Source organism: Platichthys flesus, chromosome 13 (genome assembly GCF_949316205.1).
Source record: "Platichthys flesus chromosome 13, fPlaFle2.1, whole genome shotgun sequence".
Classification (NCBI taxonomy): domain Eukaryota; kingdom Metazoa; phylum Chordata; class Actinopteri; order Pleuronectiformes; family Pleuronectidae; genus Platichthys; species Platichthys flesus.
Genome location: NC_084957.1, coordinates 2,865,316 through 2,892,764, shown reverse-complemented (window position 1 = coordinate 2,892,764; position 27,449 = coordinate 2,865,316). Strand labels below are relative to the sequence as shown.

The following is a 27,449-nucleotide window of genomic DNA, read 5'->3' as shown; positions in this document are numbered from 1 at the left end:
CGTGTTAGAAATGTCCCCTCGCTCGTGGGAAACCTTGTGGAGGATCTCCTGCACGTTGGCCCATCTGGACATCATCCAGGGCTTTCAGAAGGGGGCTGGCAGGAGAAACTCCATAGCATGTCCGTAGCGAATCCAGTGTTCCGAGCATGTCTGAGAGAAGCTATAGGGACCAAAAGAAGAACAGAGTGAGCATTAGACTTTCAATTACCAGGCGGCCAAACACTTAACTCCATGTTAAAGCTTCCTGTCTCGATAAAAACATTTATTTAATTGAATGTGCATTTTACTGATAGTAAAACCACAATGAACTGGTTGATTCATTTTCTCCGTTGGGAGTGAAAGACTTCTTTCCTGTTCACTTTAAACAAAACAGTGAGGATGACAAGACAAACACGTGAAACCAAAACTAACTGGCTTAAATGAAAACAATGCAACAAAGACACGGACCTTGGTTCGGACAATAGTTCGGACTTTCAGCTGTGAAAGCATCTTAAATCTCAAAGACGAGTTTAATGGTGTCTTTACTTAAAGAGACTAAAACTGTAGCTTGGCTCTAATGCGACAGAGTCTCTTGGAACCAGAAACATTGATATCTGCAACATGACCTCAAATACTCTTTCCTACGACTGCTCTCCATGGTTGAGGTTGATCCTGAGCTACACAGCTATGAATGAGAATGTGGGTCTTATGGTGAACATGAATCTTTATCCTGTCCCAACACAGGTCCAGACAGTAGATGCTTCCCCACAGACGCTGGATCAGGAGATGGAGCCGACGCTGAGACAGTGACTTCCAACCTGATCTTCCTATCGACAATTAGTCCTCTATACTAACACCCCCCCCCCCCCGCCCCCCGCTTAGCTGCTCTGTGTCATATATTCCATTCATAAACTAATGATGATGCTTTTCCACGAGTGTGATTAAACCACAGTGGTCTGGGGCTGAGCAGCCTGTAAATACCAACTAGGGCACACCTGCACCTTGTGTCAGGCGTGTGTCAGTCCTGTCTGTGCTTCATAGTGTAGCCTTGTAAGGAATGCTTCTGTTGTGGCTTTGCTTTGAGGAGACACAACGTCAAGCCGACCTCCTGCTTTTGAAACTTATGAAATGACTGTCTGTGATTTTTCAGAATCAGACAAATTGTTTCAAACCCCTCCTTTTCCCCTCTGGTGTCTTTATTTGCCGAAGTAGTTTCCACATTACATCCTCCCCTGCTGTCTGCGTGCTGGTGTGCGCCTGCAGCCAGACACATGTCTCAAGCCTTGGCTCCGCCAGCTGCTCCCAGGGATGAGGTGGAGCACCTATGCACTGACTCACCCATTCACACACAAGGATTTACACATCCTCCATGAACTCATTCTGCAGCGTCTCGCCTCTGGATTACGACTGGCTGCCTCGGTCGAATCAGCCAACGCACCAGAGTTATACAGTGGGTTTGGAAACATCAAATTATAAAATGACTGTAAAGCTCAGTTTGGCATCATCTCGACAATAGAATCTTTTTGGGGTTTTAGACTTCTGACTTTATTTTAAAGCTAAACTATGTTTTTTATAATATCAGCCTCAAAATGAGTTTGATGGTTCAAACTGAGAGTCTGGTAGTCGCAGCTTTAATTATCAGAATCAGGTCCAGTAAGTTCAAGTGTGATGCTGAACTGTAGATCAGTTAAAAAACACATGAAGTCATTGAAAAACTGTGTTTATCTCCAATATTGAGCAAGGAAACTTATTAAAACTTATTAAAATTTGTCCAGGAGCAGCTGAGGATTGTGGGTAATATCCACCTTCCAGTGGGTGAGTGAGTGGGTTCAGGGGTTCTCCAGGTTCCTACCACAGTTCAGAGACATGCAAGTTATGTTGACTGGCGATGGATGTTCCCCACCTCTCAATCCTCTTCAGCCTTCGTGCCACCTTCAAGCAGCAGTGGGTGGAGTCAATGGAAAGATGGAAAATATGGGAAATAATCAATAAGCACAATGGCAGGAAATCCTTTGATTTATAACTATCAGGCCTATTGATGTGTGTTATTGTGTTTGTGATGACAAAAGTCATCTGAAGTACTTTTATTAACTATAACAATGATCTTTCTGCCTAAACTTAAGCGAGTGTGTTGTTTACAGAGGATCTGCCCCCCCCCGCCACTGGTGTGCTCCCACAGGTCGTATCCAAGGGAAGAACAGAATGTGATCATTTAGCCTGGGACACAGAGGTCCATGGGAAATCTAATGGCAACTATACAAACGTTAGGATTTAAGTATTCTTATACATTAATTGTAAATCCCATAATGCGACATATTTGTAATGAATGTGGGTACAAAGAGGAAGCACAACGGTGATCCCTGATCCTCTCAGTGAGTTGTGAGGTCAGTTTGAACTTTCCCCTCGAAAACTAAATTGTGTTCTTCAAACTTAATCTGACAGACTTGAGACTGGATGGAGACTCGTCCTGAATGTCTTCAGATTTGACTTGAGTGTTTTGGTCCAAAGACTTGAACTGAACTTGTCTTGAATGACTTCAGACCTCTGATGACTTGATGATTTGTCTGGGGACTTGATTTGATGTGGAAATCCTTGTATCTCAGTTGAGAAGGTTCTGACTGGACCTGACTTGGAAGGGCCTTGAATAGCTTCACCAGACTTCACAGTTTATTCGAGTCAGTATTAATAAAGTACTTGGATTACTTAGGACTAGATAAAGTGTGACTCTACTGACTTTACTAATATGATTTAGTTTGTTGTGGTCAATCTGAAGCTGAGACTACCTTGAATGACTTGAGACCTTGTGACTATGAGATCTGTGAAGGGTGTTGACTTACTGCCCCTGCTCAATACGTTGATGATACCCTTGTGTGGATTTTCTGTTAAATCCCCGTGGCTTTTCTACCGCTTGGATAGACTTAAACACAACCCTTCCCTGTTATTGTAAGGGATTCTTAATGAAGCCAACCCAGTTAGAGCTACAGTTACCACTGATCCCACTGGTGTTGGCAAAGCATGCAAAGCATCTGAGCTTGTCCCAGGGAGAGCCCCTATTACTCATGGACGATAATCCTGCTGGTCCTGTGAGGAGCATTCAGAGGAAACACCCAGAAAACAGAAGGGAGGACTCGGGTGGAAAAGGGAGGACAGGACAGGAAAGGAGTAGGAAGAGGGAGGCAAGAGGAAAGATTCAAACTTGGTCGTAAACAAGTTGCTAAGAGGTGAGGAGGAGATGTGTTGTGCAGCTGAATGGAGGCTGGAGTCAGAGCTGTAGGTTTAGCCAAGAGGGAAACACAGGACATCACACCCACCTCACCAATCTTATAAAGGGTCTTCAGATATGGAACAAAACAAGCTTATTATTATTAAAATAGAAGGTTGACTCTGCACTTGTGATCCACTTTACCCCCCGTGCCACCTGACTCCAGGAGCCCAATCTAATCAGGTCAGGGCAGCCGGCTCTCCACTGCAGCACCAGGCCACACCGGCCTTACCTCAGCTGATATGCATGTGGTCAAGTGAAGGAAGTGGCTGAGATAACTGAGGCGTTTTCAGTCAGACAGGCATGAGGTAAGGCATCAGGAATCTCTGACGGGCCATTACCTCAGTGTGCAGGCCCACGAGTGGCTGTTGTGGTGGCTGTGTAGAGAAGGAAACAAAAACACACACACACACGCACAGTCCGTCCCATGCACACACCCCGGAGGTTGTACCTATTTTAGGCACTGGGCACTGGTTTCCTCATCATTATGAATGTCTGCTGTGGTAGAAGAAAATACCTTGACTCATAATTTCACATTGTGAGGCTGGGGAGGTTTGTGTGTAATTAAAGGCCGTGTCTGCTCTTGTTCAAGCAAAGTGTGTGTGTCTCTTTTTAAAAAACTGATTTCACACTTTAGTTTGGGTTTAAAGCTGAAAACGGTTTCTTTTCTCATCGTGTCTCATCTTCAGGAGCGATGATCCTCTTCCTCCTCCTCGACGGTGACCTGCACGGCTTCCTGGCACGGCCACCAGGAATGTTCAGAATGTACCTGGAAACAGTCAACAATCAAAGTATTTAGGAGACATTAAATTGTACACAATGACTGCCGAGTACAACCGATGTCTTTGTTGTGTGTGCTGCGCGGGCAGGGATCTTATTCCACCGCTGTAATCTGAGATTTAGAAAAAACAGAGTTGTCGGGGGGGGGGGGGGGGGGGGGAGAGAGTTTAGAGGGTGGGTAACATCAGATGCTATCTGCTCCTCTGGATCATCAGAGACAATCACAGACTGTGTGTGGCACGCTCGCTCACCCTGATCCCGAGCCAAGGCGCCGCAAAATTAATTTTGATCTCAGCGATATGCACAAGAACAAGACGTGTGTCCACGCCCAGCGAGGACCCCACACCCGAGGCCGTCTTACATCTGTTTACTTCTCCGGCTCTTACTCAGAGCACTCTGCAGGGCCTCACTTGCAAGGCGGCTGAATCTACAAGTCAATATGTCAAGCTCTCTCCTGCTTATGTGCTGTGACTCCGCTATGTGAGCTTGTCCAGTCTGATACCAAAAGTAAACGTTCCTCTGTCACTGTTCATCACCGGGATTCCACAGATTTGTTGTTTCGGTCTTTGTGTCCTCTGCCAGACATGTGTTAGGAGAAAAGTGGAGCGTTGTGTTGCTCTGCTCTGTAAGGGAGGCGGCTTCCTCCGTGCAGATATATGGAGTCCATACACACGCTCTCTCACACGTACACACATCAAACACTTCTATTTTTGTATGCTTATAAGAACATCTGCTAACTCGGCCTCATGTTGTTCCCGCCCAGTAGCCGGTTAATCCAACCCCAGTAAACTGTAAATCATTTCAGAGCTGGATGCCACTGGTCGGTAACGCAAAGTCATCTCACCACCAGTAACAAGTTTCAGAGTTTGGAAAAATGATATTTTGTGATAAGAAGAGATTCTAGATTCAAGAAGAGTGTTTTGTTCTTGAAATATATAAAATGTTTGCACATTGACCAAATGTTTACCTGACTTTTCCCCCAGTATCACAATCTAATTATTTTCATATTATTATTTAATATTATGACTTATTACATAGTTTCTAAAATGTAATATTTATTATCACTTTGCTCAAAACCGTCCAACTCTGTCACTTCAAGTTCTGACTCTGACTCTCATATAGTAGAATACTTTGTTGTACTTCCAAGATGGGTGTGTGTGTGTGTGTGTCTGTAGGATGCTGGCTAGACACAAGTAAGACTCACAACCACTCCGTGCATTGCCAGAATAAAACACACGAGCATCAGTTGTTTTTCTCTATTATTGAAACATCTGTCAACAGCTCCTTTGTTGTATTTACTCCCGACCAAAAGGACTTTCCCATGAGGTCATACAAAGACACACACAAACACACACACACACACACACACACACATAGTCTCTCACACACACAGCAGGGGATGTTAGTGCCCTGACAACAATGTCATTTCTTCAACACTGACAATACAGGGGGTTGAAATTCATCAGAAATGACCTAGAAAGAGAACAAAAAAACAGTCAAGTTAAGAGGAACTGGGGCACACCGCTGCTGTGGTTTCACTTCACCATGAAAACATTCCTCCTCACATCGGTGTCTCTGAGTTTCTCTCTCCTTTATAGTGGCCACCATCACCACATCCAACTGCTCTAACCCCCCCAACATGTAAACCCATTGTTCTTCCGTTGTGTGTGCTCCCTCAACAAAGGTTCCTCTCTTCTTTTGATGGTTTTTCTGAATCTTCCTCACTCTGACTCAGGTCACCCCCCCCCCCCCCCCCCACCACCACCACCACCACCACCACCACCGCTGCCTCCGCCACCTCCGCCTCCCTGCATATTTTGGTGTTGTGTTTTTGGTATGCTCATGAAAAGGCCCGCAAAGATGGGACAATAGGGCACCTGCCCGAATAATGAGCCCTCAGAGGGAAATGCAGCTGGGGCGGAGAGTCATACAGGAACGCTGATGATGGCCCCGCTTTAAAGTGGTCAGAGATGATCCTCAGCCACACCTTAGATCCCCCTGGCTGGAATTTCCCCTCTGACACACACACACACACACACACTGAGTAGTCAAACACAAGTGCAAACAAACACACAAGGTGCACAAGGAGAAAAAACGTTGGAGATCAACACACAGGGCTTTTATTGTTAGGTTTATTACTAAAGTAGGAATAGTGTTGGTCTTTTCCAATCAGCGTGTGCGACCGGGTCCATTCACAAACGCTGCCACCATCACCACCACCACCACCACCACCACCGCTGCTGCTGCTGCTATCAGTTGGCCGACCATCACATACACTATGTCACTTGAATGTGCACAGAAACTATGCTCCTCCGAGACAAAAGCCAGACTGTTTACATACTGGTTCTACATTTAACTCCTGAGAGCGCACAGGACATTAGTCACCAGGATTCCTTTCCCTTTTAGAGGGTTGTTAAAAAAAACGCAGAAATTCCTTCATCGGTCCAGAATACCATTGGTAAGCCAGGTTTAACTTGTCAACAGGTTCCAGGAGGGAAAACAATAGCAAAATGTCTAAAAGCCTGAATAATGTGGAGAAGGGGAGAAGGGCTGTTGATTATAGAGCCACGTCATAATGCTGTTCATACTCCAAAGACCCACAAACACTGCACACAGAAGTTTATTATAGCTCCTGCATGGTTGATCGTGTTACATAATAACAGTCCAGAGAACTGGGAAAGCTATTTGGACTATACTGGTTTACTGGTCCTCACAAATAGGAGCTTTTCTCTGTGATGTGTTCTTTTAAATTGAATCTCTGTTGTGTTGTGTTGTGTTGTGTTGTGTGAAGACTTCACTTCGGCCTCTGGGAAATTGTGACGATTGTGTCAAAAACAAAAAATCGGTGAGGAAAGAAAACAAACCACGGGTGAGATTAATCTGCACCATTACCCCCCCTCCTCTGCCTCCATCCATTCCCAGTGTCTGGCTCGCACACAGCCAGCGCCGTGTTGCTTTACTCCTGCACTGGAGGTGAGTGGAGGTGGTTCTCGGGGCTCGCACTAGCCACCGTAGACAACACAAATAAGGGCTTTGTGGCCCCTGAGTGTGCCTTCTGTACTCGGGGAGTCAGGAGGTCAGCATGGTGCAAGGCGGGGTGAGGAGGTGAGAAGGTTTACGGGCTGACGGGGAGATATAGTTCGTTTGGGGGGGGGGGTTGATTCTGGTGACAAGGCCTCAGTTGTTTTTCTAAACTGGGGGGGGAACAACCCTGACATTATGACACTGTGGACTCACAGAAATACACACGTACAACACACACGGAGCCACTTTGACCCCATCGGCTCCTTCACGATAGTGTTCACGAGAGAGAGAGAGAATATATTGACTGATCTGGAAACAGCGCTGAGAGGCTGTGTTATCGCTGAAAGCTGTTTCTAACTGTGGACTGTACTAGCACACCGCTCCCCACTTCCTTTCATTGACACTGAATGAAGGATTATGCCCTTATTTTGAAGTCGCCACGGGTTCACTCATATATTTGTGTGCTGATTAGAGAATTCAAACAATATCTTTAGTCTTTCCTGTTGTTGTTGCCTGTATTAAAGCAACAGAGGCACAAAGAGTGACGAGAAAATATTAAGGGAGAAATACAGAATGTGGCTATAAAGAATGTTTGGATTAATGACGTTTTTCGCTCATTAGTGCGGAAAAATATGCTTTCAAGTTGTAAAGCCTTTCTTCTCCTGCAGTAATCCGCCTGAGAGAGGGAGCGCACAGGGACCACAGTCCATGTCGCTCCAAAGGTCAAAATGTCACTTTGAGTTGTTGGAAGAAGCAAACAGGGCCGGAGTAAGCCTCCTGTCTTAGGGGGCCCTCGCCATAAATCCGTAGAATAAGAGTGCCTTTACATGATCTTTAGAAGCTGAAACAAAGGGTCAGGCTCTAATCGGCAGGAATAGGACTCATGTTGTGTTAGCCCAGTGAACTGAAGCTGTCAATCCCGAGTAAAGGACCTGGTGTCACAGGCCGAGCAGAAATATCATCGGGAATTTAAAAAAAAATAGATCTTTAAAACTCCAACGATGGCGGATACGTGAGTGATCAGAGAATTCATCAGCTCCAGGCCACAGAGCGGAAGACAAGCGACGTGGAGCAGAGAAGATCCTGGCCCCCGGGCGATGTCATAAATTCATCACTGAACGAGCACCAGGCGGATTCGGAGGAGCCAGCGCTATTGGGGTGATAAACCAGTTGACCCTGTCAACTTGGCGGCTGTGGTGACCTCAACCTGCGGCGCTATGAGATGTGGATGGGGAGGGGGACAATATTTGTTTAAGCTGATAACTAAGGGTTGTAGAGGTTGTGTGTGTGTGTGTGTGTGTGTGTGACTGTGTGTGCGTGCATAGTTGCGTTAGGTGTCTTGTTTATAGTGCATATGTGCAAGTCAGGCTGAGTTTGGGAATGAGCACACCTGAGAGGGAGCGTCATTACGTACACACACGTCTGCACGAGAGCACACTAAGCTCTGGATTTGTGCGAGTGTGGACGCACATCTTGTGATGATGTTGTTTTCCCGAGTGAGTGTGTGGCCCCCGATTGCAGCCGTGAGCAGCAGCACGCTTAATGGCCTCCAGCTCTCGCTCGGCGTCATTAACATTCCAGCTGTGGAGATGTTGGCTTGCGTTGGGAAGCATGACAAGACAGCTACACAACTCTCTCCCTGCTCTCGGTCTGTTTGCAGAGGTGTGGGCTCCACGAAGAAGATTAACAACAACCCCGGCTGCCCCCGATCACTTGTGACAAATCATTTCTCTCCGTGTTCGCCCACCCATCAATCACACACACCATAAATATTGCTTTATTATCTCCCTCTCTGGGAGACGCTCTGCTGACTCATCCATCCAGCTACAGGTAAAGTTATTTATACTGATCCCTCCCTGACATGCTATTTGCCCTGCAGGCAAACAAATCTCTTGGCACGGCCTAACACAGATACATTTAGAGCAATTATCTGGCTGATATTTTACAGAGACACATGATGTGTTTTGATGGGGCGTCTCGCAGGACATGGGGCTGCTGGAAGGTGTTGGCACAGGCAGGTGGTCGGTCCGACATGCCTTGTGCAGTTTCACAAAGTGTTGACATGCTGCTCAACCCACCTTGTGACACAGAGCGGCGGTGCAGGGGGGGGGGGGGGGGGGGGGGGGGACAGCGCTCTGATGTTACAGACTCAGGAGCGCAACGCAAACCAACACACAACTATCTGTGAGCGCATGCAAACATATAAAGTGCATGAACAAACACTGCAGCCCAAAGGGGAACCAGGCAGATCCGTGAGGCTCGGTGCGCTGGCAGCCGCTCTGGACGCCAGAGCGGCTGCCAGCGCACCGAGCCTCACAGTTGTTAATCACAGTTGTAATTACTGCTCTACAGCTCCAGCTTAAGAGAGACACTCAGTCCCAGCAGACGAGAGGAGTTTTATGTTTCAACCAGTAGAGACGGAGGCTGGAGCGTGCGTGTGTTTTTTTGTGCCATGCTCAGTTATTTTTCAGCCCCACCTTTGAGTCCTGGGAGGTATCCGAGCGAGGCTCCTTCCATCAGAACAAAACAACAACAGCTCGGGGTATCGGCCCAACCCATTTCTCACACACGTCTCACAAAGAACTTGAAGCTACGACAATACTTAAGAAAACATTTTATTTTACATAAACTGTACAGATGAAATTTATTGGACTAAATGATTCTTATACAGGAACTAAAAATAACTTTCTTATTAAATAGAAAACTGAAACAAAAATAGAATTAAAGATGAAAAAATGAAATGTTGCTTATTGTACAAAACAGAGAATGAAAATAGAGCTAAGAAATGAAGATCATATATCGTACCCTGATACAGTGGTAGGCCTTTTGCGATTAATCAAAAACAGTATTGTACACAGTAACTCAATGGCCTCGCCATCTTAGTACAATAGCTAACATCTTGGCCTCTTTGGTTCCATTATTTAAAATACATTTGAAACAAAATTCAATTTACTTCTATAAAAATAACATTTCAATGGCAGTTTTTGTTTCACTAATCCTGCAACTTTTCAGTGCAAACATCACAACAATCATTCGCTTTGGAAAGGAAGCGAAAGATTACATTTCAAGTATTGATAAAGAGTTGAGGACTGGAGAGAGAGAGGAGGAGGAGGAGGAGGAGGAGAGAGAAAGGAGAAATGGAAAAAGGATTCAGTCTAATAGAGAATGTTGAGTATGGGTATAGGTTACTATACATTGCATAGCTCATGTGGCACTTATTTAGCGATAGGACAGGACACTCAGTACCCCTTGGAAGGCATTTCTTTAAACAAGTGCTATTCAGGGTGTGCATTTCAGTTTCTGCAAGTGCTGCACTGCACTGTGGCAACGCACTGGGCTGAAACTAGAGTCTCTGTGTCCTCGGGCCCCCCCCCTGCAGAAACGTACGGCCCAGGAAGAAGCAGTTCTCTCTCGGTCGCTGCTAGTGCACAAGTGAAGTGCACTTATGAGTTCTATCTTCACCTGGTTGTCAGGGTAGCAGGGCCTGCAGCACTCTTGACAGGCAGGAGGTCGAAGGTCGAGGTCGAGGTCGAGGGCCGTCGTCAACAGCAAGAAGGACAACAGCGGTGGCTCCGCACACGGCCTCCATCTGCAACTCTGCTGCTGCTCAGGGTTTAATCCTGCAAGGCATTAAGCGCTGCCGCTGTCTAATTCCATCAGAGAGGACAGTCGGACTGTGTCTGTCGGCGTAGTAGCGAAGTGCTGGTGTTCTGAATTGTATAAGCTGATGAATTGTCAGTGCTTTATAAAAACAAAAAGTCTGTTATGTGCTTAGAGTATTTAAGGGGGCTGGAGGAGCAGGGCTGGGAGCAGGGGGATGGTGAAGCCAATCATGTCATCGGCTGAGCCTGTCACTTTCCTTAAGCGCTTTCTATCTTCATTCAAGAGGAGATGATGGGCCATTATTTTTTGACTAGAAATGGCAAAACTAGAGTAAAATATCATTTGGTGATAACATTCCCTTCTCATCCCACCGCTGACAAGTTGTACAGCGAGTGTGTCACTCAGTCGGATAAATACGCCCACACAAGCAGGAGTGAGCACACGCATGCACACACGGGCACAGCACTGACACTTGCATTTGCAAGATTGCACCAGTGTGTGTGTGTGTGTGTGTGTGTGTTGCTTGCACATACAGTTGGTATAGATATATTGTATATGTGTACCTACAATAACGTCCTGTTTGTACAAAAGGCCTTTCTGACTGTTCTGAGTTCAGATAATGAGGAGTCAGTGTGGATTCAAGCACAGCCACACTCCTCCACGATCATGTTGGGCACGTCCCTCTTCACGATGTTGTACTCGTCGTCAAAGTACAACATGGACATAGTACTGAGCTTGGTGGGGATGCAGCAGGAGTTGACTGAGCCGGGGCTCATCCCTCTCATGCGGTACTGGTTCACGACTGTGGTGTGGAAGGACGAGGCCGAGCCCGGCACTCCTGCCATGTAGGCCGGGCAGCTGCCCTCACAATAGTTACCATAATAACCAGCTGGTGCAATGATCCAGTCGTTCCAGCCGATAAGGCGGAAGTCGATGTAAAACTGCTGCCGGCAGCACAAGCCCCCGCTGGTGCCGTCACACTCAAGCCCCCGCTTACGAATGCGGTGCTTTCCATCCACCTGCCGCGCGCGCACCACCAGGAAGGGCCGGTGGGCCGGATCACTTGGGTCCACCAGCACCGGAGTCACACCAGATGTCTCACAGCCGTCGCAGTGGACTTCCAGGTCCTGCCGCCGGCTGCCTTTCCCAAACACAGCCCGCACCGCCTCTGAGAGGGGGAAGGTGTGCCAGCCGCTGCGTTTCAGATCCACACGCTTCTCCACCAGGGCCCAGCGGCCCGTTCCCCCTCCGCCGCCGCCCCCCGGTCCCCCCTCAGCACCGCTCGGAGTGCCGGCCTCCTGGTAATGGATCTTGACAGTCACCTTCCTCCGCAGGCCCTTCTCAGCACCAGCTGGTAGCACTCGGAAAAAGAGCCACAGGTTGGCCTGGGACGCGTACAGGTGCTGGTTGCCCTCGTTGGAGATGAAGAAGTAGAGGCTGGACTTGACGGATGTGAGCCCATCTGTCGGAGACAAAACAAACAGAGGGGGGGATTAATCTCTATCGGCCTTTTGTCTACATCGGTAAATAGTGTGCTGTCGTGGTTTTCACCTCGTGATCAGAAGCAGAGACAGGTGAGTCAAATACATTTCTCCTATTTCAAGAGAAAGGCCCATAGACTGTTTGCCTATAAAACTCACACACAGCATATGCTCACTTAGAAGGCAGAAAGCCCCCCCCCCCCCACCACCACACACACACACAAGCCAAGAATGGCACGGCTTTGTCTTTAAAGATCTGTTTTCCCCTTGTTTTCTCTGTTCTCCCTCAATCACTGTGTCAGGTGACCTCCTGAGGGAGCTCCTGATAGGCCAGCTGTGACAGGCCAGATCTGGGATCAGGCCCAGTTGGCCTAAGATCCAGTTTTGTAAGTGACAGGGCCAAAAAAGGAGAGAGGGGTGGGGGGTGGGATGGAGGGAGGGAGGAGAACAGAGAGAAGGAAGATGAAGCAAAGGAGGAAGGATGCAAGTGGAAAAGGTGGGAGGGTGACGGACACGGCCAAGGCTCCTGCGAGGTTCACTGGGTTCGTCGTTAGTGCCCAACCTGAACCCCACCCCCACCCTACCCCACCCCCCACTGCCTCCCTCCAGTGTAAGCACCCTGAGAGTGACAGCACAAAGCCCCCTGTTAGGCACTGGGAGACAGCCGCGCTGCAGCCCGGCATTGAAATGCGTGGCCTTGCAGCAAAAAGCATGATGAGGCAAAAATAAAAGCCATTAACATGACACTGGCCACTTTACACAGCACCACAATGAAGAGATCCCGGGTGTCCAAAGGTGGCAATGGGTTCTCCCTAGCAGTATTTTTTTTTTCGGGCCTAATGATGTCTTCCAAATTACCCTGAGGTAACTTGAAAGGTTTCTATTTCTGGAGAATCGGTACAATGTGCTCAAGCAGAGCAGCGCCTTTGAAAGCAGCTAAATTACTTTGTTTGCCGACTGATTAGTGTGTGTCAATGTCAACAGGTGGCCACCAAAGACGGGCCCCCCTCTTTAAGGCGCCTCACGCCTCTTCCTCCTGTAAACCACGGCTTTACACTCACTCAGGGGCCTGTTCAGACCGGCTCCCCACTCTGTAGCTTGTCAGCTGGGAGCTCAAGCTGTTCACACACACGTGCGCACACACACACACACACACACACATTTCCATCCACCCATGCACTGACACACACCCCGCCCCACAGCAAGCAATACATCAAGTATCAGCCTCCTCAATACCAAAGAGCGCGTAGTATCAAGTACACATTGTGTACACACTGAAATCCATCTGAAGTGATTGACATACCTGTGACTGCTGTAAAGGCCCCTCGGGGCTACAGGTAACTAACCTCACCTCGCTCTGCGCTGTGCGTTCCTACTTGTCCCGACAGCTCCGGGCCCAGAAGTCGAGGCACCACGCAGCACCGGGCGTGTGGTGACAGCGTGATGAACAGATGAACAGATGAACAGATGAAGTCAGAAAATAAAACTGACCACTGGCGAAGGCGCTCAGCTGTTTCCCTGATTAGACGACTTTCCCATTTAAGAAAATCACAGTTAGAACCTCTGGTGTCCAGAGCCGGAGAGAATAACTGATTCAGGGTCTGGCATTCCGTCACATTGATTAATGGGAAGCAGTGACAGCGCTGATGTTATTATACAGCAGCTGCACTTACTTTTAATATCATTACTGATTCACCCGCCTCTCAAATGTCAGGCAAAGGTGAAAAATGCACATTACAATTTTCTAATTTTAAGATTCAATCAAATGGTTTGTTCATCTCTGATTCATAGCCACAGTTCTTCTGACCCATAGAATAATGAAGATGGGGTTGTATCAGAGCAAACCACCAAACAAAGCTTCACCTGAGGTTTAGCACATCAGCTGCTATGAACTTGTGTACAGCTGACGGACCGATGTCCCCTCTGGGTCAACGCTGCAGAAACAGACACTGAATGGAGCTTCAGATGAGACGGCTTCATCAACTGGTGTTTGGAAAGTGAGGAAGGAACTGTCGAGTCTACACGTCTGACAAAAGTACTTCGGATGATGAGGTAAATATTTAACTGTGAACAAAAATGATTAATCACTGACGTCCCTTCAGCTTCACTTCTACAGTATGTCCCCTATGAGGCACACAAGCTGGACCATATGTCTTCCACAGCACTGAGCACGGTCATCAACATCCCATATTCCAAGTGAGCTCCTCCTCGAGAGCAAATTGTTCTTTTCATCCAGTGTCAGCTGGCCCGGACACGCCTCGCCTGACCCCGCAGTGGAAAGGTTGCCGGTGAGTATCGGCAGGCAGGACACCTGGGTGGGCTCGCGAGGATAAAGAGCTGCTTCAGCGTGTCTCCACCTGCGCCACCAAGCCAGGGAAGAGGCCGTGGAGGCAGGCGGGCGGGCAGGCGGCTCCAGAGCTCATTACTCAAAGCCGCTGTCGACAAAGACCACACGGCGCGGAAGGACAAGGGCTCGGCAATGTGGCGCTAACATGAGCCGAGGCGTGTGCACATGTAACAGCCATCCCTCAGGCCCGAGCCTCAGCTCTTGAGGAAAGGTTAAGGAGGTGTGGGAGGGCGGCGGGGGGGGCAGGGGTGAGATGATGGACTATCGGACACTACGGCACTTAGACTCTACTACGGTGGTGTTTTTATTAATATTACATAAATTATTACCAGTGTCACAAGCCACACAGAGGCAGCAAGGCCCACTGACCACAACACACACTTGTGAGTGAATGTGGAAAATGTCTGGAGCGGGTCCAGCGGCGCCCTGACTGACAGCTCCTCATGAAAGAGTTGTGTCCTGAAGTAAACCTGCCAACTGATCCTGTGGAGGAACCGGGCTGGAGTTAATGACCTCCCATAATGAAGTCTTAATTCCATGTCTTGGACCACTCGCCACGAGTTCACTGGGTCCACACAGCTCCAGCGAGCAATCAAGAAGCGCAGATCTCAACTTCTCCATCGACTCCTCTCATTCTCGCCCTCCCTCCCTCCTTCCCTGCATGTGTCCCTCGCTCTGCTCCCGTGGACACGGGACACCGAATCCCTCGGCGGCGACCCATGGGACCGTGTCAGGGGAGAAGGGAGATTGGCATCGACTCGCTCACCTGCCAGGGGGCCGCTGGCAGAGCTCATGCCTCTGCACTGCTGCAACCGGAGATAAGAGGCCGGGGTTGACCCGGTGCTTAGGGGAAGCAGAGGACCCATGCTGACCTGCCTGTTTCACACATACACATAAACACCCATCCACATCCATTTGTTGGCTCGCTACATTTACCAACCGCACCCCCCCAACCGCACCCCCCGCCCAACCGCCTTGTCCTCAACTGTGACAACAACAATTCAGGCTCCCCCATGCTTTTGGGGGGGACAAGCTCCCCTGGCTTCGGAGCTTTCTGGAGACCTTGCCTCTGAGCCATGCCCCCGGCTGGCAGTATCTGATCTTGGGGCGTGAGCCAGCTGGCCGGGAGGCAGACCGGGTCTAGGGAGCAGGGACCCAAGCCAGCTCCATGGTACAATGCCACACAAATGCTCAAAGGTGTGAGGAAGAATGGAACTAGGGGAAAAAAATAGAAGCAGAAGAAGGAGAAGAAGCAAAGGAGCCCAGCGAACCTTTGGAACGACAAAAGCATTCTTTACAACACTGCAATATGGGCACACACACACAATATCACCTCCCCCATTGCCAATGCCATGTCCCTCCACCCACACTCCCCGATCCAGCCCTGCACGGACTCAAATGTCTCATGCATTATTCTGAGCAATATCTTTTGTTTTCCCTCCTTTTTTCTTCTTAACGTTGACATGCTGTGTTCAGCAGGAACACATAGTGCTCTTATAATAATTGCCTTGCTTTTGTTCCCTTGTCATGAGGGTGCTCAGATCATTCCCATTGGAAGGCAGGACCCAGCAGTCCATTCAGGCTAATTGTACCGGCAGGGCCAATGGGAAAAGACAGGATGGTGTGTGTGTGTGTGTGCGTGTGTGTTTTGTGTGTATATGTGTGTGTACACATCCTATTTAGGTGCATTTAATTATATGTTTTCTTTTTGTTAAACTAACAGTTTGTGTCAAAGATGTTCTCACAGCTCTAACTGACAATTATTGGATTCTGTCAAGCACAGATGATTTTAGGTGTGTGTGTGTGTGCGTATGTGTGGGTAAGCCTGCATATGTGGTTGTGTGTGCATGGGGGGGGGGGGGGTTCTCTTTGGACTTCTGAGAATTAGTTAGATACACATTCTTAGAGAGGAAGGGATAAATGGCCAATTGAGGGACTTTGTCCGTATCTAAAAGAGGGCATTATACATTGGAGTATTGAGTGTGAGCAGAGCTTTAGTGATGAAATTGGATTCAGAGGTTCTTTTTATCCCCTAGACAACACACGGGGGTAATTTAAGGACTCTTTCTTTAGTTTCATTTCTTCTTCATTTTCATCAGGCTGAAACAGGAGGTTTAACACCAACCAGTGGCTCCAGTGCAGGAGGGACCAGTACATGGTAAATGGACTTCATTTATATTGCGCTTTTCTAGTCTTTAGAGCAGATAAAGGCCTTTACAGTTTAAATCTCATTCAGCCGCTCACACACATCCAGGACCTCAGGAGCAGGTTCAGGGTCCTGCTCAGTGGGACAGTAAATAAGAGGATGAGACCAGTGACTGCACTGGATCTGATGGAGTTCTTATAGATAATAATCATGTGTTGAGTCCCATGGATTGGAACCACACTGTGAATGACTCTGTGGGGTTGTGGGTTCACCTGGGTCCCTGCACTGCCTGTTGCATAAAGTCAGACTGAGCGGGTTCATCCAGGGGTCGAGAGATGTTTTCAATGAATTATTGATGACTACCTGATTCGGCGAAGCTGATGATCTCGGAGGTCTCCGCGTGCACCTCGTTGTTGTACGCGGACTGCCCGTCAAAGTTGGGGATCTCCACCCGGCCGTCCTCTCGCACTTTGCCGGAGTGCAGCCTCCGCAGCGCCGTCACCATCGCCGCCTTCGGGATGGGGTGGGTGATGTTGGGTCTGTCTCTCATCTGCAGCCGGTTCAGTATGTGCCTCTTCACCGCCTCCAGAAAGTCTATGTTCTCCCGCTCCGACGCGTCCGGAGCCCTGAGGCCGCAGGACGCGCACGACTCCTGGGTCGCGCTCTGCGCCTCAGCCCCGGCCACCGAGCTGCAGCGCACGGAGACAAAGCACGCCAGCAAGCAGGACAACGCCAGACTGTAGAAGCTCATTTTCTCAACTTAAAGGTGTAAGTCCAACGGGCTAATCAAAACAAGCCTGAAAAGACGCACACGCATACACACCCGCAAAGCACGAACACATGCGCGCAACACACACTCTCTCTCTCTTTCTCGCTCTCTCTCTGGAGTTAAAGCAAAGTTAATTTAAAACGTGTGAAAGTTCCGGGTTGCGCATCCACTTGTTCTCCAGGAGTCCACCACAGGGGACCAGTGCGAGGATTGTATTCCCAGTCATACACGAGTATAGAGCTCAAGTGATGAGGCTAATTAACTCCTGTCATCGTGCGCTCACTGCTCCGGCAACGCGCGAAATAAAAGTCCATGTCGCTGAGGCGCTCCGGTGACGCCACGTTCACGTAATCGACCAGGTCACCGATAAGTCTGAATGAAAACCCCCCGGTGCGCTTCAGCTCAGTCGCGTCTGCCTCATTCAAACCACCCGAGGAGAGTGTAAGCGCTCGGTGGGTCCAGGCGTGTTCCTGTGAATGCGCCTGAGTGACTGACTGAGTGAGAGAGCGAGTCCCGTGCGCGTGGCTGTGGATGGCCAACTCCGTGCGTCCCTGCGAGATGCTGCTGCTGCTGCACCCAGACCCTGCTCCGTCTTTGCAATCACGACAACAGGGGCTCCGCTCACCCGAAGTTTTTATACACGAGTGGAAACCACGTGGGGATTTCCACCCACTGGGCGCACCGGATTATTCGAATACTACGTCTCCAGGGCTCCAGTGATGGGACACGGGTTTATTATGGTTACACATAGGGTTGCATCATTTCGTCTTAAAGACTGTGACTGTGTGTAGCATCACCTGATTACACATCGCTCTCAGGTCTGGGGAGGTCGCTGTGTAAAGTCATCACTCAGTCACATCTCGAACTTCATGTTATAAACTCTAAAACACACACAATATAAAACCAGCAAAGTTAAACTGGTTTAAACTTATCCCAGTGAACCTGGAATCACTTATTTAGGTGATAAAAAACGTCCAGTTATGAACTCTTCATTTCTTCTTTATTGGGCCTAAGTGTATGAAAATGATATTTGAAATAGAAGTCAAACATATATTCTAAGGGATCTGGATAAAGTCATAAATTGTTGTCAAGAGACTTCAGTCTAATCAGTTCATGACTGTTATCATCCAGATTACCAAGCAAAGAGCGCCATCTAGCGAGTGAGACATTTCATTACACTTACGAGAGAGAGCGAGAGAGAGGGAGAGAGAGAGAGAGAGAGCGAGAGAGAGAAAAGAGTTAGATACATAGAGAGAGAGAAATAGAGTTATATAGTTTGATAAATAGAGAGAGAGACAGAGAGAGAGAGAGAGGGAAATAGAGTTAGAGAGAGAGAGAGAAATAGAGTTAGATAGATAGATAGATCGATTGATAGTTAGATACAGAGAGAGAGGGAGAGAGATAGATATACGAGAGAGAGAGAGAGACAGAGAGAGAGAGGGAAATAGAGTTAGCGAGAGAGAGAGAGATAGATATAAGAAAGAGAGAGAGAGAGACAGAGAGAGAGAGGGAAATAGAGTTAGCGAGAGAGAGAAATAGAGTTAGATAGATAGATAGATAGATAGATAGATAGATAGATAGATAGATAGATAGATAGATAGATAGATAGATAGATAGATAGATCGATAGATCGATTGATAGATCGATCGATTGATAGTTAGATACAGAGAGAGAGAGAGAAAGAGAGAGAGAGAGATGTGGTGTCATAACTCCAACAAGAAGACTGAATACTTAGGCAGACTTTATTAAACACAGTCTATAAAAGTAACATGGCTGACTGAGGCCTGAATGACTCACAGTATATTAGATTAATAAATCATAGTATGTGTGATACGTGTAGCTGTGGTAGCGTCCAGGTTATGTGTGGAGCAGTGATGAAGTATGATACAAAGCTAATTTATTTAGAAATTACTCTAATTACTCTAATCACATGTATAAGATAGGTGTAGTAAAAAGTTGAGGCTGTGTTGTCGTATCCAGATCCCACCACCAGACCTGAACTTCACTGGTTTTTAGCCATGGCTGAATAAGACCTGCTGTATCTCCCAGTCTCCATTCAGGTGTCAGACTTGTACCTGCAGCTGTGTGAGTGAGTGAGTGTGTGTGTGTGTGTGTCTGTGTGTGTTTGTGTGTGTGTGTGTTTGTGTGTGTTGGTGCTCCTCTGCTCAAGTTGTGTGCTGGTGTTGGTAGTGTGATAATTTAGTGTTTTAGGTTGTGGTTTTGAGTTCAGTTGTTACTGCTGCTAGTAGGTGTCGCTTTTCCCTTTTAGATAGTTTTCAGTTCACTGTCAATAATACAATTTGTGTTTCTTCATTATACTATTGCTGCAGTACACTGTGCTTCAACTGGTGAGACAGACGGACCAACACAACACGGAGCTCTGGCGCCACCGTGTGGAATTTAGGTCATCTTACAGGGAATGCTGGATGGAGATGAACATCGTCAGATCTGCAGACATGTGGCAGCTTGTTGGGTTCGAACTGTGTCACAGACATTCAGCACAAATAAACAATGAACTACCACAGGAGGAGGTCGAAGGGGGGGACTGATCCTGACCTTCATGCTTTATGCACCAAACTCAGAACATGTGTATACATTTCCTGACAGCATGTGAAAGTAACGAGTGAAGCCCGAACGTGTTGATTGCCCCCTGGTGGCTGGATGCTGTACATGCCATAAACAGATGTTTGTTCAGTCTGAGGGAGCGGAGAAACATCTGTACTGTCTGTGGTACTTACTCCTTTGTGTTCATAGTAACACTACTGCTGTCAATCAATCCATCCATTCATCAATTAGCTATAATGCTTATTGTTTATTGGCCGTAAGGGCCTGGAGCCATACATGCATGTTAACGACTTCAGTAACTTACAAGGCTTTTCCTCTAATAAAATATTTGAGCATCGCAAAAATAAAGAGTGACAAACGCATAAATTCACAATATAAAATGCTCCGTAGCTTTATAGAAATATTTCAAGTTGTTTTCTTATTTACAGGATGTTGGTATAACCGTTGGAATATGTGAGATTAAAAAAGATAAAGATATATTATAACACAGTTTTTAGAATATATATATAGTTTGTCCGCAGGTGGCTACGAGTCAGTGAGGGTCATTTGCCATATGGACATGGGGCTGTGACTGGAGCACGGCCTCCCCCCCAGCACCAGCAGCAGGTCGGGCAGGTGCTGGACTATGTCCCCATCGTCCTCATTGATCAGGTCCTCCTCTGTGCAGCTCCACTGGTTCCCGAAAGCTTTGTTCTCAAAGGTCAAACCGTATCCGATCTGCTGCGCATCTTTCCCCATCAAGTGCTCTTTGCTGTGGTCCAGTTGTGAAGAGTTCGAGAGTGTTTTGCTCTCGTAGCACTGGTCCAGGCTGAACGTCTCCAGCTCTATAGCTCCCTCTGATCCCAGAAATGTGAGAGGTGAAGGGAAGCACTTGTTCTTGAAGGGCCTGAGCTTGTCCTCCATTAGCCTTTCTTGGCGTCCTGAGGTGGAGGACGGGCTGCTGCTGTCCGACATGTAGCTCGGACCCAGACCAGTGCAGCAGTGGTGGATCTTGTCCGGGGGGCTAGAGCCTGGGAGAGTGGCCACCTGCCCCCACGTCTGAGAGGTGAAGCTGTACCTCCACAGGCAGTTGTTCGGGGAGTTCTGGCTCTCGCCTCCACCGAAGAGAAGCATGCTGTCCTTGTAGACTACAGCCGAGTGACCCATCAGTCTGGAGGGACCGGACCTGAGGGAAACAATCAGAGGGGGGGGGGGGGGGGTCACAGGAAGGAACACACAACACAATGTCCACTGTGTGCACTGACCTCTTCCCCAGCTGGGATACTGATTGACTCAATTTGAATTTACTCCTCACTTGGTTCTGAGGGAACTCCACGTGTGGCTGATGGAACTCCACTTCCAGAAGTCCCTCTGCTCCCTCAAGCCTTTCAAGCCCCCGAACAGGTACATGCAATCCTGGTGGGCCACGGCTGAGTGACTGTGTCTGGGGCCTGGGCCTAAAGAGCCCTGCTGACAACCACTCAGCAAGGACCAGGCCATGGTATCTGTCACACATGAAAACACAGGGGGACAGATAATGAATCTGAAACCATCTATATTTCTGACCAGCCTTTCTTTAACCATTTGAAAGCTTCACTTGAAGTTGCACAGCCCCTGTTTACTCTTGGTACATTGCAGTGCATGTAACACACCCTGCTGGGAATTTACTTACGAAATTACTATAGTTCAACCCCAGTGTCGTCATCAGTAGAAGTGTGTACATGCTTGACACACACTCAAAACTCAACAAGTTAAAACGTGCAGTGCAAATCCACGTGTCGTAAACTCACCGAAATCCAAACCCCAGAAGTCCTGTGAAGATCCTTTCATGTCTACAAGTCCTCCATACACCAGCATGTCCGAACCCACCACCACTGCACTGTGTCCCTTTCTGTTGGTCGGCATTTTGGACTTCACACACACACACACACACACACACACACAGAAATATACACACATTTTAATACATGGAATCACTTGAAGTGTCCCTGAGTGTTCAGAACTCTAAGTGCTGAGAAGTTTCTGAATCATTAAACATTCAAATGTGTAATTTCCTTTTTTCAAAATGCAGAACCTTCTCAGAGCTAACATTTCTCAATAACTGCTAAAGAGCGTAGCATCTACCAGGTTCTACAGGGAAGACAGATGTGTCAGTTTCCTCTGGAACATCTGGCACTCGACTTGTTCTTCAGAAATGTGGAAGTTATTCATTGACTTGATAGTACTCGTCTGACCATTTGAAAACAAGGCTACAAGGATATTTGGAAGCAAACATGGCAACTTAATATCTGATAATATCTACAGTGCTTGAAAGGTGCTGTGTACCTGAGGGGAGCTCCTCTTTCTCTGGCAGGACACCCAGTTCTGCTTTGCTGAGAGAAACAGGAAAGGAAAGTAGAGCACGTGAGAAAAACCAAACAAGACGGTGATAGACGGAATCTTTGACCTTTCAGCTTTAGTTTATTGATGAAAGATTTTGAGGGAGGACAACAGAACTTTGGAAAGCAATAAATGTGGATATATTTTCTTATGGTTTTCTGAGATGTTTACTGAAAGAGTTCATTTAAAAGTTTTTCATTTGGTTCAGAAACTGGGATATTAAGGAAAAGCACAGATTTCCCACAGAACGGGAGACGAGTGCGACAGGAATCAACGAGCATGGCTGATGGTTCAAGCTGCGTCTTGCATGAACGTCTAAAGTGAAACTCACCGATGTCAAACACCCACAGGGCACATTTGCACGAGGTGTATGCAGAATCCAACAGGCCCCCGAACACATACAGGAAGCCCTGCAAAGGTAGAAGCTGCTGAACACATTCTTGACAAACAACAAAAACTGATTTTGGCAAATACGGAAGCGACATATCAATTTTTTATAGATCAAATATAAAAAGTGGATTTAAAAAACGATTTTAATCAGATTTTGATGGGTTTGTACCTCATGAGCCACCATTGAATGTTCCTCCAGCTCTTCTGGTGCAGCTTCACTGCTGCAGCTCAACTTCATCCACTCGTTACACACTAAGAAAGTGGACAAAGTAACGTGTTGGATTTCAATGCAGCTCCTTGTTTTTGATCAGGTCCATGAAATAAGCACTGAACCCAGCATGTCACTCCCACTGTTGCTTTGAATGTCACAAACCTTTGTGGTGCTGGAATGAACTGAACACAAGTGGTGTGTATTTGCTCTCACCTACGCTGTACCTCCAGAAGTCCCTCAGACAGCTGTTGTCTCGGCCGCCCAGGATGTACACGTGTCCGTCGTGGCTGCAGCAGGCGTGTTTGTAGCGGTCACACGGGGACCGGCTGCTCTGTGGGAGCTGGGTCCACAAACAGGGACCACTCTGACTCATACCTGGCATCTTCCTCTTCTACTCGACCATTTTCTACAACAAGCAACAAGAGAACAGGATGAGAAGTGAATGAGATGAAGCAAACAACAAACCCATCGCCCTGCACCACTCTAACGGATCCCTTTCTGGGCATATGTAGGACCAGCAGCCCTGGATCTGTGTGGATCAACACAAGATCAGGAGTGTGAGGGAGAGTGTAAGGGACTCACACACTGTCTCCTCCCTCAATCCACAATCAAGAGGATTCAAGGACTCACAAATTCATTTGTTTGAGATATTTCCAGGCTTCAACCAGCGCTGCTATGACAGCTGTCGCAGCTAGAGAGGCTCAGGAAGGGTCAGCAGCTGATGAAGACAGAGATGTGAGGAGGAAGAGGAGGAGGAGGAGGAGGAGGAGGAAGAGGAAGAGGACAGCATCCAACATGGTGCCGAGGGAGACCCCACTGGGGCAGAAGCAACAGGTGAGACTGACAGCCAACGCAGGGACAAGGCAACTGTGGCTCAGGTGGTAGAGCGGGTCATCCTCTACGCAGAAGGTCAGCTGTTCGATCCCAGTCTCCCCATTCCAAAGCACTGAGAGGAGTCATCAAGATTAGAAAAGTGCTACAGGCCATTTACCATTGATACTATATGCAGTATTTTACTTTTAAATGAAAGTAAACTATTTGCAGTGTAGCACCTTGTATATATTAACATTAAGTAACACTGATGTCTCCAATAAAACCATATAAAAGGTATTGAAAACATTAATAAACACTTACATTCACTCCATTAGAAATGTTTTATAAAAATGTATGTTTAAAAACTGTCTGGTCCCTTGTGATGTGTGTGAACTTCCTAAAAAGAAGTGAAGTCATCAGATGAGTGAATGACCCCCGACCTCTGCTGACACCTGTTCTCCTCCAAATCCTCCCACACTCACAACACAGGCCACAAGCCTTAATGAGCTGTTGTGTGTTAGCAGCAAAGTGTTGTTTTGTGTAATGGTTGTGGAGACCGTGCCCCCCCCACACACACACACACACATGCACAGCTGGGACTGTGACTCATGGTCACCTGACTGCTGCTTCAGGCCTGTTGTCATGAGGGACACACACACACACACACACCAACACACAGACACAGTGGGGTGTCGCTCTGGGGACAAAGTCAGAACACAAGAAGAAAGCTAAAGATAGAAGAAAGGAGCCGGTCTATTTAGAAATATAAAGTATGTGTTAAAAAAAACAAAAAAATACGTTTTAGCGCATTTTAATACAAAAGTAGGAAATAAACCAAGACACTCTTGATGTGGAAAAATTAAAAAGCTTATATTAGAGTGGCTAATGCCTGGCAACAACTATAAATACTATCTTCACCATGCAGCAGCAACTCAAATATAAGTTTTACTTAATTTTTCCACAGTAGGGTTAGGGTTAGAAAATTTGATTTACTAGATCAAACAGCGAGGGACTTTTATGAGTATTTGACATCAGATCCTCAGGCTGATTGAAAATGTCAAGTAAACGGCTGATTGTCTAACTGATCTTTGTGTCTTTGTTAATTTATCTGTTAAATTATGTACAACGTCTCATTGTTGTGTCACCAAGACCGGGTGTATGGCTTTGTCTTCTCTTGTGCATTAGTTGTGTTTGTATTGTTCTGCTTCACTGCATAAAACTGTTAGAATCAATGAACAGAAATGTGTGTCTGTGACTCAGGTATCTGGAGAGCTGTTAATCTCTTGAAGTGTCACCTCAAATTTGTTCTTATTTGGACGCGTGACACACATTCAACATGAACAAACATTGAATACACAAGCGACTGGTGCTCATCAACACAAGTGACGTTGTCGACCACAACCACAGCACGTTCACGACAACAGCAACAGAAACTGATTCTCTGGGACGGAGTGGAGCTTCACTCAGATTTGAACAAACAGGTGAACAGCTCTTTTTGCTGCAGGTCACCTTCACAGTATCAGAAATGAATCTGCAACCAACAAGACCACAGGCAAAGTAAACAGGTGAAGCTAAAGGTCTTAAACAGGCAGATTCAGAATGGAGCTCTGCAACAGTTCACTCTTAAAGAGACGAGTCTACTTCTTTAAAACATTAAATATTAAAGACTGGATGTAACTTGGCACTTACAAGGTGTGAGGATGCACACCCCCTCATGCACACATAGTGCTACACAATCTCGTGGAAAACATTTGGAGATGCAACTAATGAATTATTTAAAAAAGACCAAAAACTCATAAAGGCAGAATTGTTCGGGCTTTTCTGTCAGAAAGAGAAAAAGCAGAGGAGTAAACTGATGAGACACTTTAATGACCTTTTACGACGCAGCACGTGCAAGGTGGAATTGCTCTTGTGTTATTTTCCACGCTGCAGTCTCTATGACAGAGAGGACACATAGTTGAGACAGTAGTTTGTCTTGACAAAGACGTGGCCTCGCTCCTTCACCTCCTTCACCTCCTTCGCCTCCTTCACCTCCTTCGCCTCCTTCACCTTATCAGACTGTCACATGAGGAGCCAACAGCTCGGACCTTGTGACATTTCAATAACACAACTCGCTCGGATTCTGACATATGGAGTGAATGTATTGTATTTTTCTGTTACATAGAGAAACGAGATGTAAACCAGATGCATTTTAAAACTTGAACTCATTCATGTGGACGGACCTTAATGCTCCTCTAGTGTTGTTTCCTGCTTGTTCAGTGTTGTGTCTGTTTTTTAAAAAGTGTGATTGTGTTGTTGGGAAAATCTGTGTGGCTCCAGTGCGTCACAGGAAAATGATGGGTCTGAAATCAAAACACAATCCTGTGATTAGCTTTAATGTTTTTATCCCTGACATATCAGGGAGGGTACACCTTGCTGTGACACTTCTTAAACTGATGAACATGCAGCAGAGCTTCTCTTGAAGGTTCAGTGTTTGGAATCTAGTGACGTCTCTGTAGAGGGGAGCCCATGTAGATGTAGTGAATTAAAATCTAAAGAATCCCATTCTATGGTAAACTGGGGTAGAACACAAAGTGAAAACCTCACAATGACTATTTTATATTGAGTAGATCCCCTTCATCTCAACCTTACACACTCGACCTTTAAGACACAGTGCATCCCCCCCCCCACCCCCCAACACACACACACACAACATGTCCCTCTAGCGTTACAGTTGCTACGTTACTCTTACAATAGAAGTAACGCGGGACTCTCTCTCTCTCTGCTTGAGAAGCGTCGACAGGCGCTGAGCTGGTTCCAGGTCAGTTCCCATTCCTAGGAATGTGGAGGTTCCTCCTTCTTCTCCTTCTTCTCCTCTATCCCCCCCCCCCCCCCCCCCCCTCAACACTTGGGAGAAATCATCGTCCTCTCGTAGCTGTGAACTTTATAAACACACGTGACAGCTCGGATCGTCGAAGTTAACGGTGAAGCTGAAGCAGCGGAAAACGAGGATGAGAACTTTTCATTCTCTCTGCTGCTTCTTCTTCTTCTGCTTCTTCTTCGTCGATGAATCGAAGCAGATGAATGACACGACTTTGATCTCGAGTTAGGTTGTTGTTATTTAAAACTCTGATAACCGGAGTCAGTCTTCTTCTGTGAGTAAATAAAGGTTTGTTACTTACGGAGTCTTCTTCTTCTTCTTCTCGTTGTCTGCGGAGCGGCAACGGGCTGCTGAGGCATTCAGGGACACCCCGTAAACTGCCCCTCCCATCTCTCAAACCCAGAAAACACACAAAGTACTTTATTGTTACTGAGGTGCGTTTCGTTTGGACGTGACATTGCAAAGATGTGATTTATATTTGTATCTAAACAGGTCCTAAACTTTCTCCTTATTTTGTTTTTGAGGTTATTTCACTGTTTTACCTCCAGATCCAGACCAGGGGCGGATTTAGGAATTTGGGGGCCAACACAGGCATGGGGCCCCTTGCATCTGGTGTTCTTCAACTTTTTATAATACTGGTTTATCTAAGATAATTCCTACTTGTAACTTCTTCCCAGCCCAACAAAATACCTAAACAGTATAACAAATGCAGTTAAATCTTACTTTCACAGAGAATATGATATCTGTACAGGCAGAATGTATCTTGGTGTCAAATTCACACGCTCATCAACTCCCTTGATTTTCCAGCAGGATCTCTGATGATAATAGTCCTCTGTCTTGTTTTAATAAAAGTGAAACGAT

General features: G+C 47.0%; 2 protein-coding genes across 3 annotated transcripts; both read right to left on the bottom strand.

Annotated features, from left to right (window-relative positions):
* Nucleotides 1-9,682: 9,682 nt before the first annotated feature.
* On the bottom strand, nucleotides 9,683-17,959 carry inhbb (inhibin subunit beta B). The gene is made up of 2 exons (XM_062401824.1): nucleotides 16,986-17,959; nucleotides 9,683-12,110 (listed from the first exon to the last, which is right to left on the bottom strand). Exons 1-2 carry the CDS (start codon nucleotides 17,371-17,373, stop codon nucleotides 11,287-11,289), a joined length of 1,212 nt encoding a protein of 403 aa, XP_062257808.1. The 5' UTR covers nucleotides 17,374-17,959; the 3' UTR covers nucleotides 9,683-11,286.
* Nucleotides 17,960-19,699: 1,740 nt separating this feature from the next.
* si:dkey-3d4.3 (ras guanine nucleotide exchange factor F) lies at nucleotides 19,700-26,953 on the bottom strand. 2 transcript variants are annotated; one of them, XM_062401833.1, is made up of 8 exons: nucleotides 26,890-26,953; nucleotides 23,129-23,321; nucleotides 22,874-22,956; nucleotides 22,646-22,724; nucleotides 22,261-22,307; nucleotides 21,726-21,846; nucleotides 21,251-21,440; nucleotides 19,700-21,121 (listed from the first exon to the last, which is right to left on the bottom strand). In XM_062401833.1, exons 2-8 carry the CDS (start codon nucleotides 23,295-23,297, stop codon nucleotides 20,482-20,484), a joined length of 1,329 nt encoding a protein of 442 aa, XP_062257817.1. In that variant the 5' UTR covers nucleotides 23,298-23,321; nucleotides 26,890-26,953; the 3' UTR covers nucleotides 19,700-20,481. The 2 variants fall into 2 exon arrangements, with proteins under 2 accessions (XP_062257817.1, XP_062257816.1); XM_062401832.1 differs by lacking the exon at nucleotides 26,890-26,953 and having other exon boundaries at nucleotides 23,129-23,655.
* Between the last annotated feature and the right edge of the window lie 496 nt (nucleotides 26,954-27,449).

Excerpts from the sequence above, each read along its gene's own strand:
- inhbb (XM_062401824.1), bottom strand. The coding sequence starts at position 17,373 with ATGAGCTTCTACAGTCTGGCGTTGTCCTGCTTGCTGGCGTGCTTTGTC. Across the intron at positions 12,111-16,985 it reads CATCAGCTTCGCCGAATCAG|ATGGGCTCACATCCGTCAAG; the intron begins GTAGTCATCAAT and ends TGTCTCCGACAG.
- si:dkey-3d4.3 (XM_062401833.1), bottom strand. The coding sequence starts at position 23,297 with ATGCCAGGTATGAGTCAGAGTGGTCCCTGTTTGTGGACCCAGCTCCCA. Across the intron at positions 22,308-22,645 it reads CCTGTGGGTGTTTGACATCG|CAAAGCAGAACTGGGTGTCC; the intron begins GTGAGTTTCACT and ends TGTTTCTCTCAG. Across the intron at positions 21,847-22,260 it reads GAAAGAGGAGCTCCCCTCAG|TCCAAAATGCCGACCAACAG; the intron begins GTACACAGCACC and ends GTGTGTGTGAAG.